General features: G+C 43.8%; 1 protein-coding gene across 2 annotated transcripts in view; it reads right to left on the bottom strand.

Annotated features, from left to right (window-relative positions):
• Positions 1-19337, bottom strand: part of ptk7b (protein tyrosine kinase 7b) — a 362591-nt gene extending 343254 nt beyond the window's left edge. The window contains exon 1 of one of the 2 annotated variants that reach the window (XM_078212160.1): positions 19038-19337. In XM_078212160.1, coding sequence (XP_078068286.1) covers positions 19038-19089 — 52 coding nt within the window. In that variant the 5' untranslated portion in view covers positions 19090-19337. The remainder of the gene's footprint in view (positions 1-19037) is intronic. The other variant, XM_078212161.1, reaches the window with a different exon arrangement.
• Between the last annotated feature and the right edge of the window lie 879 nt (positions 19338-20216).

Consider the following 20216-nt stretch of genomic DNA (forward strand, 5'->3'; position numbering starts at 1 on the left):
CAACAACCCTTTTGAGAGAAGAAAGCCCTCTCTCATTTTTATCTGAAATATGAGCCTCCTTATTTGGGGCGGCATGGTGGCACAGTGGTTAGCACTGCTGCCTCTCAGTGCCAGGGACCCAGGTTGGGTCACTGTCTGTGTGGGGTCTGCACGGGTTTCCTCCGGGTGCTCCGGTTTCCTCCCACAGTCCAAAAAACATGCTGGTTAGGTATATTGGCCATGCTAAATTCTCCCTCAGCATACCCGAACAGGTGCCAGAGTGTGGCGACTAGGGGATTTTCACAGTAACTTCATTGCAGTGTCAATGTCAGCCTACTTTAGACTAATAAATGAACTTTACTTTAATTTTGCTCCCCAGCTCTTGATTCCCCCATAAGGGGGAAAACATCCTCTCAAGAGCTGCTCTGTCAAGCCCCACATATATTTCAGTAAGATCACCTCATTTTTCTAAACTCCCGAGTGTGGGCCCATACTTCCTTAAGCCCAACCATACAGCATTCCAGGTATGACTGCCCTGTACAGTTGCAGCAAATGCCCCATCGCTCTGGAAATAAAGGCCACATTCCATTTGCCCAATTGCTTGCTCTAACTACATGCTAACTTCGTAATTTATGTACAAGGACATCCAGATCCCTCTGTAGTCTCTCTAGCACTCACCCTCACAACATTGTATGCCTTTTCTTTCCATTTCAAAAACATTGATTAAAAAGCAATACTTATAGAAACAGAGAAAATAGGTGCAGGATTTGATTTGATTTATTATTGTCACATGTATTAGCATAATGAAAAATATTGTTTCTTGCGTGCTATACAGACAAAGCATACTGTTCATAGAGAAGGAAACAAGAGTGTGCAGAATGTAGTGTTATAGTCATAGCTAGGGTGTAACTCAATGTGAGGTAGATCCATTCAAAAGTCTGATGGCAGCAGGGAAGAAGATGTTCAAGTCGTTTGGAGTAGACTATTCCGCCTCTCGAGCCTGCACCACCATTCAATATGACCATGGCTGATCATGCACTTTCAGTATCCCACTCCCACTTTCTCTCCATACCCCTTGATCCCTTTAGCCACAACGGCCACGTTCAGCTCCCTCTTGAACATATTTAACAAACTGGCCTCAACACGTTTCTGTGGTAGAGAATTCTACAGGGTCACAACTCTGAATGAAGAAATTCTTCCTCATCCCAGTCCTGAATGGCTCATCTCTTATTCTTAGACTTCAGTCTCATTTCATCCCAATGATCAGTGAAAACAGGGGTGCCTGGGTATATCAGAAAAGGATTGACAGGCTGGTCTGGTTTCTTTTTTTTTAAAAAGCTGAAGAATGACCTATTAGAGGTCTGGAGAAACCCAATTGGGAACTCAGAACATACTTCAGAGAGTGGTAAAAATGTAGAACTTGCTACCAAAGAGTGGCTGAAGTTAATTCCTTAACTCTGTGAAACCATAATAGTTTTCATTCCCAATTGAGTTTTACAACGTGCGTTCCCAGAATTTCTAGCTTTTCGCTTCAATGATGGAGTTAATGACAGACACACTGGTCCAAAAATTAGTCACCCATTGCTCAGGTTTTCCACCACTGCCCCCCAACCCTCCAAACAATCAACTCTGCCCTTTCAAGATAAACATTGTGAATTGCATTTACTTCAAAGTTGCTCATCAGTTTCTCAATCAGATGCCCCCATTTATCTACAGTTAAAACCAATTCCTAAACCTGTGAACAGCTCCCAGGGTTTCTGAGTTGCAAACCACATTCGGTCCAAACTGCAACCAGACCCATCTCCCAAAAAACACAACAATCATACTCCCAGAACAAAACATTACCCTCTATGTTAGTCAGAAGCCACAGTGAATGTCATTTGGGTAGGGAGGGAGTCAATATTAAAATCTACTGAGACACCAATCAAGCGTAGCCTGATGGATATTCACAAGGACACCAGCAAAACAAAGACACCTGTAAAGCCTGATGGTTAAAAGCACTAACTCTATCAGGCTAAGGAACGTGGGAGCAACAAAGAACAGGATATGCAGCTCTGGAATAAACACAGGAATTTATTAGACAATGGCTGTTGCTACGCCTTGAACAGACCGTGATCTCTGTCATGTCCCCAAGAGAATTACGACCTCTTGACAGAGGCACGACTCTTGGTATTCATGACCAAAAAGACAGTAATCAATTAGTACCTGTCCTTGGAGTACATGACTGGGAGCATGATCAGTGCCAACAGAATCCCTATAAAGGAGGAGAAACAAAGACATTGGCAGCAATAACCTGGGATTAATGTAGAAGCAAGACTTCGGGTCTGGGACTTAGACATTGGAACAAAACCCTTTAGCAGGGAATCTGATCAGTTTACCTCGCCATGGGTACTATCTCAAGTCCAATTCATGAGTTTGGATGTTTTGTGAAGTTTTGATACCTTTTGAATACTTGTGTGTATAACAGAGTAGATCAAAGGTTAGTTACTTTGTGTGTAATGAAGTCAAAGGTTAATATTTCGTGTATAACGAAGTTTGATGCCTGATGTAATTTGTGGTAACTTGATGCAGTACAATAAAAGGAGATTTGTTGTACAATAATTTTGAGAGTTTGAGTGTCTTTGTCGATGGAGACGGGAGAGGTTCCGGAGGATTGGAGGATTGCAGATGTGGTCCCTATATTCAAGAAAGGGAACAGGGACAGCCCGGGAAATTACCGACCGGTGAGTCTAACCTCAGTGGTTGGTAAGTTGATGGAGAGGATCCTGAGAGACAGGATTTATGATCATCTAGAGAAGTTTAGTATGATCAAAAGTAGTCAGCACGGCTTTGTCAAGGGCAGGTCGTGCCTTACGAGCCTGGTTGAGTTCTTTGAAAATGTGACCAAACACATTGACGAAGGAAGAGCGGTGGATGTGGTCTATATGGACTTCAGCAAGGCGTTCGATAAGGTCCCCCATGCAAGACTTCTTGAGAAAGTGAGAGGGCATGGGATCCAAGGGGCTGTTGCCTTGTGGATCCAGAACTGGCTTGCCTGCAGAAGGCAGAGAGTGGCTGTGGAGGGGTCTTTCTCTGCATGGAGGTCAGTGACCAGTGGAGTGCCCCAGGGATCTGTTCTGGGACCCTTGCTGTTTGTCATTTTCATAAATGACCTGGATGAGGAAGTGGAGGGATGGGTTGGTAAGTTTGCTGACGACACCAAGGTAGGTGGTGTTGTGGATAGTTTGGAGGGATGTCAGAAGTTGCAGCGAGACATAGATAGAATGCAAGACTGGGCGGAGAAGTGGCAGATGGACTTCAACCCGGATAAGTGTGTGGTGATCCATTTTGGCAGATCCAATGGGATGAAGCAGCAGTATAATATGAAGGGTACCATTCTTAGCAGTGTAGAGGATCAGAAGGACCTTGGGGTCCGGGTCCATAGGACTCTTAAATCGGCCTCGCAGGTGGAGGATGCGGTCAAGAAGGCGTACGGCGTACTGGCCTTCATTAATCGAGGGATTGAGTTTAGGAGTCGGGAGATAATGCTGCAGCTTTATAGGACCCTGATTAGACCCCACTTGGAGTACTGCGCGCAGTTCTGGTCACCTCATTACAGGAAAGATGTTGAAGCCATTGAAAGGGTGCAGAGGAGATTTACAAGGATGTTGCCTGGATTGGGGGGCATGCCTTATGAGGATAGGTTGAGGGAGCTTGGTCTCTTCTCCCTGGAGAGACGAAGGATGAGAGGTGACCTGATAGAGGTTTACAAGATGTTGAGAGGTCTGGATAGGGTAGACTCTCAGAGGCTATTTCCAAGGGCTGAAATGGTTGCTACGAGAGGACACAGGTTTAAGGTGCTGGGGGGTAGGTACAGAGGAGATGTCAGGGGTAAGTTTTTCACTCAGAGGGTGGTGGGTGAGTGGAATCGGCTGACGTCGGTGGTGGTGGTGGCAAACTCGTTGGGGTCTTTTAAGAGACTTCTGGATGAGTACATGGGATTTAATGGGATTGAGGGCTATAGATAGGCCTAGAGGTGGGGATGTGATCGGCGCAACTTGTGGGCCGAAGGGCCTGTTTGTGCTGTGGCTTTCTATGTTCTATGTCCATGGTGTCAGTTGACCTGCGTTTGAGGGCAAAGACCACGAGAAGATTTGAATGAGAATGACAATTTTATAGTAAGGGTTGACTGCATAATGTCAGCAGAGCTTGGTGCATGTTTGTAAAGGCATAGATCTGGATTTCAGTGGATAGGCTGAGATAGATAAGAGAGGGAAGAAGTGACAAAAGGACAAAGTCTTCCAAAGGGAGAGGATATGAGATCAGAAGTTCAGCTGGTGGTCAATTACGTTGCCAAATTATCTGATGATCAGTGATATTGGCCAGTGTGAGGACCAGTACCAGTAATGATGAGGTTATATTTTGAGATACAGCATATGGCTGAGGAACAAGATGGGACCAAGTACGAATTCTTCAGGAGAACAGCAAGGGGTGGATTGGCCATACAAAATTGTCCCTTAGTGTCTCAAGAAGTGTAGGCTAGGGGGATTAGTGGGGTAAATATGTGGAGCTACACAGATAGAGCCTCGGTAAGATGCTCTTTTGAAGAGTCAGTGCAGATTCGATGGGCCAAATGGCCTCCTTCTGCACTGTAGGGATTCTATATCAGTATGGATGTGATAAAGAAGTCAACAGTTGCAAATTCTCTGGTTACAACTGAATAGGTAAGAATAGAATCAAGCACGGGGAGGGAGATGCTACAGAAGGATACTTTAATCAACACAGTTCCCCCACTAAACTGGGAAAGGGGCATGCCTGAGGGATAGGCTTTGACAAGAGAAAGGCATTGATGCTACAAAGACAGGTGAAAAGGGATCTTGACCCAAGTAAAATGGACCTAAATACTGATAGGCAGCAATGTAATTCAGCAATGAGTGGTCATTAAAAAGAGATGGTGACTCAGCTACAGTTTAGGTACATCTCCACAAAACGGAAAGGAGAGCAGCAAAATCCAAAGTTCCGTAGATAACAAAAGGAGTGAAAGATTAGAAAGAAGCAGTGAAATGTGAAAAAAAGACATACATCAGCAAGAGTGAGAATCATTACGAATATTAAAACGTATAGTGGACAAGTGAGAAATGCAGCGGGGGCAAATGAGACAGTTCAAGAATAGAAATAACAGAAAGAGCTGGAAAAACCCAGCAAGTCTGGCAGCTTTCATGGAGAGAAACAGAAGAGCCATACAGACTTGAAATGTTAACTGTGTTTTTCTCTCTCCGCAGATGCTGCCAGATCTGCTCAGTCTTTCCAGCATCCCATGCCATCCTTCCAGTGCTCTAACCCCCCCCCCATTATATGTCACTCTCATGCACAGGGCAGAGAAACAGAACTATAGGTTAACAGGTGACAAATAACAGCACAGGTTAAAAGAATAATTTTGCGTTCATTTCAGGAGTGACAGATTTGAATAACAGTGTACAGAATCCCAATTAGATCTCACAGAATGGTGAACAGTTCTTATCTACACAGAGGACACAAAGGCACTGGAGAAGATGCAAAAGATTTACTCGAATGCTGAAGCTCTCCTTTCTAGATAAAGGCTGATGGATGGCCTGATAAGAGGTCTTCAAAATTATAAAACATTAAGGTAGGTTAAAAGATGTTTCCATTGTGGGTGCACCCAAAACTAGGGACCATATAAAGACACTAATAAAAAAATTCAGAATTCAGGAGAAACGTCTGTACTCAGAAGGTTAGAACATAGAATTCCTTACAACAGACAGCTATTGCTCCTATATCTAGAGCAGATACATTCAAGTGGAAGCCAGATAAACATGAAAGAAAAAGTAACAGAAGGTTATGTTGATGTGATTTGCAAGCAAAGGGCAAACGTTCTCCCCATGTCTGCGTGGGTTTCCTCCACAGTCAAACATGTGGTGGTTAGATGCATTGGCCATGCTAAATTCTCTCAGTGTACCCAAACAGACGCCAGAGTGTGGCAACTAGGGGATTTTCAGAGTAATTTTATTGCAGTGTTAACGCAAGTCTACTTGTGACACTAATAAATAAATTAAAAGGGGCAAGAGGAGATTCATATGAAGTATAAACCTGTGTCCTGTTTGTGCTCTTTATACTTTTAATCACAAAAGTAGTTATATTTATAGCTAGGTATTTTATAAAGAATTCTTACAATTTTACAACATCAATTCAAGAGAAAATTGCCATTCACTATTGCTTGCGATTCACCATCATCACCATTACCGAGAAAGCCAAAAAGCTATATAACTCAGGTTTAGGCCTTCCTAGATTACATGACACAGCAAAAGTCATGAAAATCTTTTTAATAGGCCTGCACTATCAAATATAGGATAACATGGTTATCCAAGAATGTTGTATAAGTTTATACCATCATGAACAAAAACTAAAAAAGATTAATTGACCCATTAAACCTGCAAAGCGTAGCTTGGCTGAGTAAGATACTAAAAAATTATCCTCCCATTATAAAATGATTACACTGCATCAGCTTGTTTATTGCATATCAATTGTGGTTAACGATATGCAGGAGAACATGATTGGGTTGTTACTGGAACACAGAGATACTTGCTCTTTCAGGGGCTGTTAATTAGTTCATCTGCTTAATGCTGTGTCAAGAGTATAAAGAAACACTGAGTAACACTGGGTGAGGGCTGAGACATATACTTGTTCGATTTCACCCTGTATAAATCTAAACTGATTAAAGATGGGCTCTAGTTTCATCCTTCACCAACTGGTTTTCAGGAATTTAACAGCTGCCACCATTGGATTCAAACTCTGTACTGCAGCAGAACATTAGTCTGGTTATTCAAGACTACATGGAATAGAACAACTACTACAAAGTTATCACCCAATTAACCACAGACTCAACTTGCAATTTTCAAAACCAGACATATTTACCTGGTTTCACATAATTCAACGGCGGTCTACAGTTTCAGAATGGCAAATTAGCCACATGTAACAAACCACAACCTTCTCAGAATCAACTAAATATAGATATAACTGAGCTTTTGCTGTTATCACAGGAAGAATATTTGAATTCAGTATTTCAATGACCGGCAGACAGCTAGATTGGGTAAGAATCTCCAACTAAGCACTCTTTAAAAAGGCTCAAAACAACCGTTTTCAAAAAAGCTCATCTCAGTACTGATCAAAATGATCACATATAGGTGACCCAAGTAAATACAACTAATGTTTCACTAGCAACAAACCAATAGCTTTCTCCAACAATGTAACTTGTGATTCATTTTGTGATTCATTTTGGTAGGACTAATTTAAATGTGGATTACAGGGTCAAAGGTAGGGTTCTGAAGACTGTGGAGGAACAGAGAGATCTTGGGGTCCATATCCACAGATCTCTCAAGGTTGCCACTCAAGTGGATAGAGCTGTGAAGAAGGCATATAGTGTGTTAGCTTTTATTAACAGGGGGTTGGAGTTTAAGAGCCGTGGGGTTATGCTGCAACTGTACAGGACCTTGGTGAGACCGCATTTGGAATATTGCGTGCAGTTCTGGTCACCTCACTATAAGAAGGATGTGGAAGCGCTGGAAAGAGTGCAGAGGAGATTTACCAGGATGCTGCCTGGTTTGGAGGGTCGGTCTTATGAGGAAAGGTTGAGGGAGCTGGGGCTGTTCTCTCTGGAGCGGAGGAGATTGAGGGGAGACTTAATAGAGGTTTATAAAATGATGAAGGGGATAGATCGAGTGAACGTTCAAAGACTATTTCCTCGGGTGGATGGAGCTATTACAAGGGGGCATAACTATAGGGTTCATGGTGGGAGATATAGGAAGGATATCAGAGGTAGGTTCTTCACGCAGAGAGTGGTTGGGGTGTGGAATGGACTGCCTGCAGTGATAGTGGAGTCAGACACTTTAGGAACATTTAAGCGGTTATTGGATAGGCACATGGAGCACACCAGGATGGTAGGGAGTGGGATAGCTTGATCTTGGTTTCAGATGAAGGTCGGCACAACATCGTGGGCCGAAGGGCCTGTTCTGTGCTGTAATGTTCTATGTCTATGTTCTAAAGAAACAGAATTGGATCACAGCCAACCACAAACTTAGTCCAGGCACCCCACAACCTTTTTCGACTAGTAAAAGCTCTGCACTGATAGTACATTTCCCGATAGCAACGTCAAGATGTACTGTAACTATGCACTGATCAAGCCAAAGTCAGTCCACTCATGTACAAAATGATGCAACCTGAAAGACTGCAGCCAACCTAAAGGAAACCCAACTGTATGATCATGCAAGAAGTGGAAATTCAGAATTAAAAGAAAGTTGAACTTGTCAGGAAATCGATCAATTAAGAGCTTTTCAAACATGGTTGCAGAATAGGATGAAGCTATACTGCGCCTGAAATAAAGTTCAAGAAACAAAAGTTGATCTCAACTCTTGCTTCATGGCATTTGCATTTAGATCATTGACAGTTCCCAAGTTTAATTGAAAGAGCAGATCCTGGAAACACAAGTCAGTGTGCATCCCTAAAGAGACTTATGTCCCAGAGTTAGCCACATCTCTTAACCAAACTGTTCTAGTACACCATAAATACTGGAATCTACCCAGGTATGCCGTAGCCAAATCCAATCATCGCCTCATCAGTCTCCCCTCAATCATCAGCAAACTGATGGAAGGGGTTGTGGTCAGTGCTATCAAGCAGCACTTACTCACCAATGCTCTGTTTCAGTTCTGCCAGGGCCACTCAGCTGTTCACCTCATTATAGTCTTGGTCCAAACATCGACAAATGAACTGAACTCCAGGGGATCTGGACACCGAAAAACTTGGAGCTCTCGACCATTTCTACTTCACCCCATTGATGTAGACAGGGGCATGTTCTCCACTACGCTTCCAGAAGTCGATGACAATCTCCTTCATTTTGTTGGCATTGAGGAAGAGATTATTGTTGCCGCACTAGTTCACCAGTTCTATATCTCTTTCCTGTACTCCGTCTCATCATTGCTTGAGATCTGACCCACGATGGTGTCATCATCAGCAAACTTGAAAATCGAGTTCGAGAGGAATTTGGCCACACAGTCATAGATGTATAAAGAGTGTACCAAGGGGCTGAGGACACAGCCTTATGGGGCACTGGTGCTGAGGATGATTGTGGAGGAGATGTTGTTGCCTATCCTTACTGATTGTGGTCTGTGGGTTAGGAAGTTCAGGATTCAGTTGCAGAGGGAGGAGCCCAGGCCAGAGTTTGGAGATGAGTTTCATCGGAAAAATGGTGTTGAAGGCTGAGCTGTTGTCGATAAATAGGAATCCGACAGGTGGCTTTGCTATCTAGGTATTCCAGGGTTGAGTGCAGGACTCTGCTGTGGAGGTAGGCCAACTGAAGTGGATCCAGACAATCTGGGAGGCAGGAATTGATTTGTGTCATGACTAACCTTTCGAAGCATTTCATAATCATGGATGTCAAACCCACTGGATGATAGCCATTAAACCATGCTGCCTTGCTTTTCTTTGCTACCAGATGATGGTCATCTTCTTGAAGCAGATAGGGACCTTAGATTGATGTAAAGAAAGGTTAAAGATATCTGTGAATACCTCCACCAGCTGTTCCGCACAGGATCTGAATACTGGTCCAGGTTCCCCATCCAGGCCAGTCGCTTTTCGTGGGTTGACCTTCGAGAAGACTGCTCTGACATCTGCAATGGTGACCTCGGATACAGGTTCGCCCAAGGCTTCCGGGATGGAGGGCATGCTCTCGCTGACCTCTTGCTCAAAACAGGCATAGAATGCACTGAGCTCATCAGTTACCAATTGCAGTAATTTAAAATACACAATAAATTCAACATGACCACTGGAAGCAATTCAGTTTTGAGGACACTAGTCCTTCAACCTTTCCCAAGGAAAGCATCAACAGCAGGAACAACAACATTTAACAAGTCAGAAATGCAATTGGTCTTCCTGCTCATGTACAAAGCCTTCAGCCCCACTTAAAATTTGCATGCAACCCATTCCACTGTATACATTCATGGTCACTGTGCACCAAACTGGAAACACATTCCAGGTGTTCACTTCTTCACACTCAGTGCCATTTAACATATCCATCACTAAAGGTTTAATGAGATTTAAAGGTAGCCAAAGAATAACCTTACGAGATCTGACACCAAAATGCATTTGTGTGAAACATTCTTGCATTTCTCACTTCCTGAAAAAGCTTGTTAACATGATTATCTGATCATCACTTTGCTGTTTGTTGGACCTTGCCATGGGTAAATTGGCTGCTGTTTCATAAAATGGTCGTAATGTGCCAAGAAAGTACTTATTTGGCTTTAAAGCATTTTGGGATGTGGTAACATTATAAAAACGGCTTTCTAAATGCCTTCCAAATTTCTTTCACAAAATAGCATGCAAAAAACTTTCACGGATGTTAAATGAGACAGAAATACACAGTTAGGGAAGGAGTAATGAGTAATCAAAGCTTGGTCAAAGATGTGGGTTTTTAAGGAGGGCCTTAGGTATAGAACACAAGGAAGATTATACCACAACTATATAAAACACATGTTAGGCCACAGCTAAAGTACTGTGCACAGTTCTAGTTACTGTAATACAGAAAGGATGCAATCACACTCTGCATGGATGTTAGAAAGATCAATAACTAGGGGGGCAATTTTTAAAGAATGTGGGTATTAAAGAATTATGGATAAGATGGGTATGGAGGGATATGGGCCAAATGCGGGCAACTGGGATTAGCTTAGGGGTTTTTAAAAAAAGGGCAGCATGGACAAGTTGGGCCGAAAGGCCCTTTTCCATGCTTTAAACCTCTATGACTCTATAATGTGTTGAAAATTAGAGGGGACTTGAGAAGAAATTCTTTCATCCACAGGAAGGTGGGGCCTGGAATTTACTGCCTATACAAAGGTGGTCGTGGCAGAAACTCAAACTACTTGAACGCTTGGGATAGGCATTTAAAATTCTGTAACCCATGGGACAACTGAGCAAGAGCTGGGATTACGTTGGCAAGTTTTTTTGTCCTCTTTTTAGGTCAAACCAAACCAAGTAAACAAACTCAGATTAAATCAGGACAAAGTAAAAGGGGCAGCTCCCCAAAAAGGAGGGGGAACAGCCCGAACAGAAATCAAAGTACAAAGGAAACTTAAAAACATCAAATTAAAATGTGATTATTAGGGTCAATAATGCACCCCAACCCCTGCAGTGCCCAGCGGGCGCGGAAAGCGTCAACCGCGCCCGTGGACACCGCATGCTCCCTCTCCAGGGACACCTGGCCGCGAACGTAGCCGCGGTAGAGGGGCAGACAGTCAGGATGGATCGCCCGCAGCCTGGACCGGTAAATGGTGCATTTCGCCAGGCCCAGGAGCAGGTTCACGAGGAGGTCGCCATCCCTCCCCTCCCCTCTCCACACCGGATAACATGAGTGCATTGGAATTGTTGAAAAACGTCAGGCAGCGCCCACGGTGAAACAGGTTCGAACTTACAATTAAGTTGATGCTGTGAAGTAACCGATGAGCTAAAGCTGACGCACTGAGCAGCATAGATAAGAGTGGCCTCCTTCTTCATTGTAAATTCTCTTGAGTCAGAGTCATACAGCGCAGAAAAGACCCTTTAGTCCATCGAGTCTGCAATAACTACTTCTAATTCTTTGAAGATGTAACTAGTAGAGTTGACAAGGGGGAACAGTAGATGTGGACTTTCAGAAAGCATTTGACAAAGTCCGCACAAGAGATTATCGTGCAAGATTAAAGCTCATGGGATTGAGGAAGTGTATTGAAATGGATAGAAAACTGGTTGGCAGAGGGGAAACAAAGAGTAGGAATTAATGGGTGGTTTTCAAATTGGTAGGCAGTAACTAGTGGGGTGCCACAGGGATCGGTGCTAGGACTCCAGCTAGTCACAATATATATTAATGATGAGGGAACAAAATATAACATCTCAAAGTTTGCAAATGGCACCAGGTTGGGTGGGCGGCGAACTGTGACGTGGATACCGAGATCCTTCAGAATGATCTGGACAGGTTGGGTGAGTGGGCTAATCAGTGGCAGATGCAGTATAATTTGGATAAGTGTGAGGTTATTCACTTTGGAAGCAAAAACAATCAGGCAGCATGGTCAGTGCAGGCTTGGAGGCCGAAGGGCCTGTTCCTGTGCTGTAATTTTCTTTGTATCTGAATGGCTGCAAATTGGGAGAGGGCAGTGTGCAGCAGGACCTGGGTGTCCTTGTGCATCAGTCACTGAAGGTAAGCATGCAGGTGCAGCAGGCGGTAAAGAAGGCAGATGGTATGTTAAGCTTCATTGTGAGAGGTTTTGAGTACAGGAGCAGGGATGTGTTGTTGCAACCATACAGGGCCTTGGTGAGGCCACACCTAGAGTATTGTGTACAGTTTTGGTCTCCTTTTCTGAGGAAGGATGTTCTTGTTCTCGAGGGAGTGCAGCGAAGGTTTATCAGGCTGATTCCGGGGATGGTGGGACTGATGTACGAGGAGAGATTGACTAGGTTAGGATTGTTTTCGCTGGAGTTCAGGCGAATGAGGGGGGATCTCAGAGACTTATAAAATTCTAACAGGTCTAGACAGGGTAGATGCAGGGAGGATGTTCCCGATGGTGGGGGAATCCAGAACCAGGGGTCACAGTCTGAGGATTCAGGGTAGACAGATTTGAGGAGACATTTCTTCACCCAAAGAGTGGTGAGCCTGTGGAATTCATTACCACAGGAAGTAGTTGATGCCAAAACATTGAATGCATTCAAGTGGCTGCTGGATATAGCACTTGGGCCAAAGGTTATGGGGAAAAAGCAGGATTAGGCTATCGAGTTGGGTGATCAACCACGATCGTAATGAATGGCGGAGCAGGCTCGAAGGGCCAAATGGCGGAGCAGGCTCGAAGGGCCAAATGGCCTCCTCCTGCTCCTATCTTCTTTGTTTCTATGTTAAAGTCATGCTAATCCATTTTCCAGCACTTGAGATATCATATCATTCAAGGATATGGGACAAGTGCTCATGCAAATATTTTTTTGAAGGTTGTCAGTTGTCTGGCCTAAAAAACCTTCCCAGGCAGTGCATTCCAGATTCCCACCACCCTGTGAGATTTTGTTTCCTCAAATCCCCTCTGAATCTCCTACTCCTCACCCTTGAACTATGCCTTCCTCATAACTGACCCTTCAACCAAGGGGAACAGCTGCTTCCTATTCACCTTGTCCATAGCACTCAATCATGTCTCCCACCCCCGCCCCCCTCCCCCACAGCCTTCTCTGCTCTAAGGAAAACAAATCTATCCAGTCTCTCCTTGTAGCTCAAATGCTCCATCCTAGGCAACATCCTGGTGATCTCTACTGTATCCTCTTTGGTGCAATCACATTCTTCCTATACTGAGGTGACCAGAACTGCACACAGTATTCCAGCTGTGGCCTAACCGTTCAGCTGCAACATAACCATCTTGTTCTTATACTCAACGCCATGACTGATAAAAGCAAGTGTCCCATATATCATCTTAACTATCCTTCAGGGATCTGTGAAAAGACTCCAAGATTCATCTGTTCCTCAGCTTCCTAGTGTCCTGCCATTCATTAAATACTTTCTTGCCTTGTTACTTCTTCCAAAGCGCATTATCTCATACTTATCAGGATTAAATACCATCTAACACTGCTTTGCTCATCTGACCAACCCAAGTTTATCTTCCTGTAACCTACAACCATCCTCTTCACTATTAACCACCCTACCAATCTTGGTATCATCTGAAAACTTGCTCATCATTCCTCCCACATTATCAGCTATATAATTTGTGTATTTAACAAACAATAAGGCACCCAGCACTTAAGCTTGTGGTATGCAACTGGATACCGGCCTCCATTCACTCAATCAACCTTCTACCACCACCTTGTGTCCTACTACTAAGCCAGTTTTGGATCCTTCTCATCAAGTTTCTCCGAATTTCATGTCTTTCAACCTTCTCAGTCTCCTTTGTGGGACCTTATAAAAAGGTTTTCCTAAAAAATATATAAATCCACTTATGCTGAAGAATGGGAGGTGGCGGTAGCAGTGTTTAGGAGAAGCAATCTGCAAAGTGCGGAGCCTGAGCAACTGAAGGTACAGCCACCATTAGTGGGATGAAGTGAGGAGATGAGCAGGGCACCAGAGGAAAAACAAAGATTATTTTTCAAGGAGACTTGACTTGTGTGAGGGACTAAGACCTCATATTTGATAAGCTCATTGCTATCTCTAAAAATTGCAAACAGGACAAAGACCAAAAATGACTGAATCTATGTTAATTTATTCATGGGACTTGGGCATCGCTGGCTGGGCCAGCATTTATTGCTCATCCCTAGTTGCCCGAGAGCAGTTGAGAGTCAATCACATTGCTGTGGCTCTGGAGTCACATGTAGACCAGACCAGATAAGGGCAGCAGATTTCCTTCCCTAAAGGATCTGTGATCCCAAACAAAAGAAGCTACCTGGCAACATTGGGAAAACTTACATATTGTTAGCCTTAAAAAGCCACTAATGACCCCAAGGGCTGCACTGAACAAACTCAAAGAATGCTATACAAAGGCAATCTGCATTGCATAAGCCACGTTGGCCAACAGGAATCTGCTACGGCAAAAGGCCCTGAAACATTCCTTTCAATTCTTAAATGGTTGAGACATTTAAAAATCTTGAGGACCCAGACAAGGGAGACACGTTCTTTGTCAAAGACAGTGTGGAGAGGTGGGAGCTATTTGAGATAGGTCTGCAGCTTGTGGAACCAGTATTACACTGCTAAACTGCAAACTCTCAGAATGCTTTTTTTTTAATCATCTGACTGGAAGTCTCTCAGGCCAGGAGCCCTGGCCCAGGTTGGACACCTGGCCCCATCTGTTTCTGCTGGAAAGATGGAGCATTGCCTACAAGACTACTCATCTCTGCATTCATCAGTTTACAGCCCGCCGACCTCAGTGAAGGAATGCCTCAATGATGTTGATTCTGGACTCTAGAACTCACATGAACCAATATTTTAGGGGAGGCAATGGCAGAGTAGTATTATTGCTGGACTTGCGAATCCAGAAACGCAATTAATTGTCTGGGGGCCCAGATTCAAATCTCATCATGGCAGATGGTGGAATTTGAATTCCATAAAAAATATCTGGAATTAAGAATCTGATGACCATGAAACCATTATCGAAAAAACATCTGGTTCACTAATATCCTTTAGGGAAGGAAATCTGCTGTCTTTACCTGGTCTGGCCTACAGTCCCAGCACTGAAAACTTCCTTTTTGCTATCTCTCTTTGACTGTATGATTGCAAATGGGGGGAAATTGCAAACCGTCTTTTATTCATACGTTAGGAACAAAAGGGTTGTCAGGGAAAAAATCGGACCCCTCAGGGACAAAAGTGGGGAATTATGCTTAGACCCCAAAGAAGTAGGGGAGATCCTAAATGAATACTTTGCATCAGTATTCACAAAGGAGAGGGATGTGTTGATTGGGAGTGTCTCGGAGGGGAGTGTTGAACCGTTGGAGAAAATCTCCATTACAAGGGAGGAAGTGTTAGGTTTGTTAGAGAATATAAAGACTGACAAATCCCCAAGGCCTGATGGAGTCTATCCAAGGCTGCTCAGGGAGACGAGAGATGAAATCGCTGGGCCTCTGACGCAAATCTTTGTCTCGTCACTGGACACAGGTGAGGTCCCAGAGGATTGGAGAATAGCTAATGTGGTCCCGTTATTTAAGAAGGGTGGGAAGGATAACCCGGGAAATTATAGGCCGGTGAGCTTGACGTCTGTGGTACGGAAGTTGTTGGAGAGGATTCTTAGAGATAGGATGTATGTGCATTTAGAAAGGAATAAACTCATGAACGATAGTCAGCATGGTTTTGAGAGAGGGAGGTCATGCCTCACTAACCTGGCGGAGTTTTTTGAAGAAGTGACTAGAATGGTTGACGAGGGAAGGGCCGTGGATGTCGTCTATATGGACTTTAGTAAAGCGTTTGACAAAGTCCCTCATGGTAGGCTGGTGCAAAAGGTTGGATCTCAAGGGATAAAGGGGGAGGTGGCTAGATGGGTGGAGAACTGGCTTGGTCATAGAAGACAGAGGGTGGTAGTGGAAGGGTCTTTTTCCGGCCGGAGGCCTGTGACTAGTGGTGTTCCGCAGGGCTCTGTATTGGGACCTCTGCTGTTTGTGATTTATATAAATGATCTGGAAGGTGTAACTGGGGTGATCAGCAAGTTTGCGGACGACACGAAAATGGCTGGACTTGCAGATAGTGAGGAACATTGTCAGAGGCTACAGAAGGATATAGATAGGCTGGAAATTTGGGCAAAGAAGTGGCAGATGGAGTTCAATCCAGATAAATGCGAAGTGATGCATTTTGGTAGAACTAATGTAGGGGGGAGCTATACGATAAATGGCAGAACCATAAAGGGTGTAGATACGCAGAGGGACCCGAGTGTGCAAGTCCACAGATCCTTGAAGGTGACGTCACAGGTGGAGAAGGTAGGGCATGCTTGCCTTTATAGGACGGCATAAGGCATATGGCATGCTTGCCTTTATAGGACAGGGCATAGAGTATAAAAGTTGGGGTCTGATGTTGCAGTTGTATAGAACGTTGGTTCGGCCGCATTTGGAATACTGCACCCAGTTCTGGTCGCCACACTACCAGAAGGACGTGGAGGCTTTAGAGAGAGTGCAGAGGAGGTTTACCAGGATGTTGCCTGGTATGGAAGGGCTTAGTTATGAGGAGAGATTGGGTAAACTGGGGTTGTTCTCACTGGAAAGAAGGAGGATGAGGGGTGACCTAATAGAGGTGTATAAAATTATGAAAGACATAGATAGGGTGAACGGTGGGTAGCTTTTTCCCAGATCGGTGGTGACGTTCACGAGGGGTCATAGGTTCAAGGTGGGGGAGGAGGAAAGAGAGAGAGAGGGAGGTTTAACACGGATATCAGAAGGATGTATTTTACACAGAGGGTGGTGGGGGCCTGGAATGCGCTGCCGGGCAAGGTGGTGGAAGCAGACACACTGGGAACGTTTAAGACTTATCTAGATAGTCACATGAACAGAGTGGGAATGGAGGGATACAAAAGAATGGTCTAGTTTGGACCAGGGAGCGGCGCGGGCTTGGAGGGCCGAAGGGCCTGTTCCTGTGCTGTATTGTTCTTTGTTTGACTTCTCACAATCTGTGCAAATAAACTCATCCTTTTGAGTTCATCCTATCTAGAGTTTGCTGTGGGGAGGTAATGAATAGAAAATTGGATCGCACCAAAAACAAAAGGTGTTGGGGAATACGTCACCGCTTATAACAAGAGAAACAAACCAAAAACACCTTCCTGTTTATGGATGAGTTGAGGGGAGAAAAATTAGTGCCAATTAAATTAATCCCCCTGCTGCCCATAACATTTGCACGTATGTACCTTAACTCGGGGTCTATTGGCTGATCCAAATCCATGACAAGTTTCATAACAGTTAAATAAAAATATTTATATAGTTGTTTTAAAATAGCTATTGTGGCAATGTAGTGCAGCAGTTAAATGTGCATACATCAAATTCTGATAAAATAATGTTGTGCTCATATTTATTTCGGTGTTAATATTGGTCAGAACAGCACCAAGACCTCTCCTGATAATCTTCAAAATAGCGCCACCTGAGGGGGAAACCTCAGTTTGTCTAATCAAAATAATGCAATCTCACACAGTCTGACATTCCTCAGCCTGGATTTCATGCATAAATCTTCGGAATGGGAGGTAAACCCTTAATCTTCTGTCTCAGGGGTCAGAGTTCTGCCACCGCTGATAGAATTCAGGAGTATGATTCTTATCATACGAATCTTTAGAGAGAATAGGTCAGGGGAAAATGATTTTGTTTCTTTCCCTCCACACAATTCCGAGCTATCTCCCAGTTAACGAAGACTAATTCTCACATGGTAGCCACTTGGACAAGGTTCAATAACTGCCCTTCACTTTTCCGTTCACCTTCAAAATTGCACCCTGGCATAAAGTTACCAGCAAAAGCAAAATACTGCAGATACTGAAAATCAGAGCCTTTCAGATTGTGACTTTTTAATATATTATAAAGTTACCATTGTCAGGAAAAGGCAAAGATTGAAAAAAAGCTGAAAGCATGAATAGATCGAATTCTCACGTGTTTATCTGTGATAACGACTATATTGATGTATTGGAGTTGAACATCCAAATTTAATGTCTCAGATTAGTCAAAAATGGCAAGTACCAAAGAAAAATTAAATCTCTAAATTAGTGTTGAAAGTTAAATGTAGAAGCGGCCAATGCTGGCGAGCGCAACTAAAAAAAATCCAACTTTTTACACAGGAGCTATTCAAACCAGTAATAGGCATCACCCCTCCCCCGACCACAAGACTTCTCAATCCGTCAGGAAAATTATCCTAATGAAATCGCTGAGTACAGTGTTTTATTTCTCAGTTACCACATACTCTGGAATGTACCCCACGAAGAGCAAGTCACAGCACTTTAAATGGTTTCAAGCTCCAATATATTACAGGACGTTAACAAAACTTTCCAAGCATCAATTTATGACATCTGGTTGTAATCATGATCTAGATCATAGATCACAAAGAGCAGATTTAACCAAAAAGGACATCTAGATTTCATACTCCCGACACGCGAGAACATTCGCCTTTCCCGAAAGTGGCGACTTAAACATCGAAATTTAAATAGATTCGCGATCAATTCGGTTCTTCTTCCCTGGTCAAACACACATGGGCAATTTTTACGAACAATTTCAAGCTGTATCAATAGCGAGTTGCTGGAGGGAGAAGTCCTTTAAAAGATGAGGCATGTCCTACGCTCACTTTAGCAACTTCTCACACAATTTTTTTGTTGTTTAAATATACCGGCAAATTCAACTCTCATTAATGAAACGATTTTCCTTTTAACACAAACTCGAATTCCGCCGTCTCCTAGCAGCCCAGGAAGAGTTTAATCCTAGCATTATTTTTTCAACCCCACCCACCCCGACTCCCGGGATCATGAACCAACGGGGGAGGGGGATTTAATAAATTTGCATCTTGTCGTTTTCTTTAAAAACCGGACTCCCACCGCGTTATTTATTTATTAATACTGCCCGAGGTCCCCACACATTACCTTGCACCAAGAGTACCGTGGTTGCAAGAACTGCCGTCGTCCTCTTCGCCATCGAAACTCCACAAGTCAGCACCAAGAAATATATGGAAAAAAGAATGGATGGAAGGAACTAGAGAGAAAGGCAAAGCCAGCTTTTCTTTCCTCTTCCCTCTCTCTCTTGGTCGTCGCCTTTTAGCTTTGCTTTGCTTTCTTTGCAGTTACCATCGTCCGGCAACGCTCGCGCTCCAAAGCCGCCCGCGAGCGAGCGAGCAGCCAACGGAAAAAAAAACCGCCACCGCCAGGACCAAACCTGATCACCGGAAACAGCTTGATTGATGGGCCCTCTCGCCAATCGCCGCCTGCTACCGGAGGCAGGATCAGTAGAACTGACCAATGGGATCTTTGAAGGGACAACCGGCTGCTTCCGTTGGGGCAAAGTTAGGTTGCATGGTGACTGGTGCTTTGTTAGTCTGAGGGGAGAAAGGTGAGTTAAACGAGAATGTTAAAGAGATGTAATAGTGATCCGGGACAAAAAAAAACTATCGACATTTCCATAGCCGTGGAGGAAATTAGGTTTACGTGTTCACTCAGATTTCCATGAATAATAACCGCTCCTTGATTTGAACCTTCTGAAATCTCCTGCATTTTGTGATTGTCAGTTATTTCTATCAGTTCCCAGTCAGATCTGTTAAATAAAAACATTAGGGTGTTGGCCGCTTGACAACGGTCACTCCAATCCGAAGCTACGGTTTGTCTCCAGGTAGCGGTTTCGGGGAAGAGGACTTGGGAATTGTAGGTAGGTGAATGGGAATGAGTGCCCTAGAAAGCCTGCATTCTGGTAGCGCCTTTCGCAATCTCAGGTCGTCCCAAAGCGTTTTACAAATGTTTGAAGAGTAATCACTGTTGGCTAGGACCAAGAACAAGATCAGGTGTAATGCCTATTCTTGTCAGCTTGGATCTAGTATGTCCTTTTTGTGGGGACCATGAGTTGCATTCAATTTGATTTGAATTGGTATTTTGCTGCAAGTAAGGAGATGGATTGGGAGTTGCCATGTCCACTGTCCATTGGCTGTGTAACTCTGAGGGGGGAATAAAATGGGGGGGAAAAATCTCTTGTAAAACTGAATTACCAGCCAGGTATGGAGAATGGACAAATAAGTTGAAGCTATTCCATTTTAATTTTCAGTTACTCATCATTCT

Source organism: Mustelus asterias, chromosome 5 (assembly GCF_964213995.1).
Source record: "Mustelus asterias chromosome 5, sMusAst1.hap1.1, whole genome shotgun sequence".
Lineage (NCBI taxonomy): Eukaryota > Metazoa > Chordata > Chondrichthyes > Carcharhiniformes > Triakidae > Mustelus > Mustelus asterias.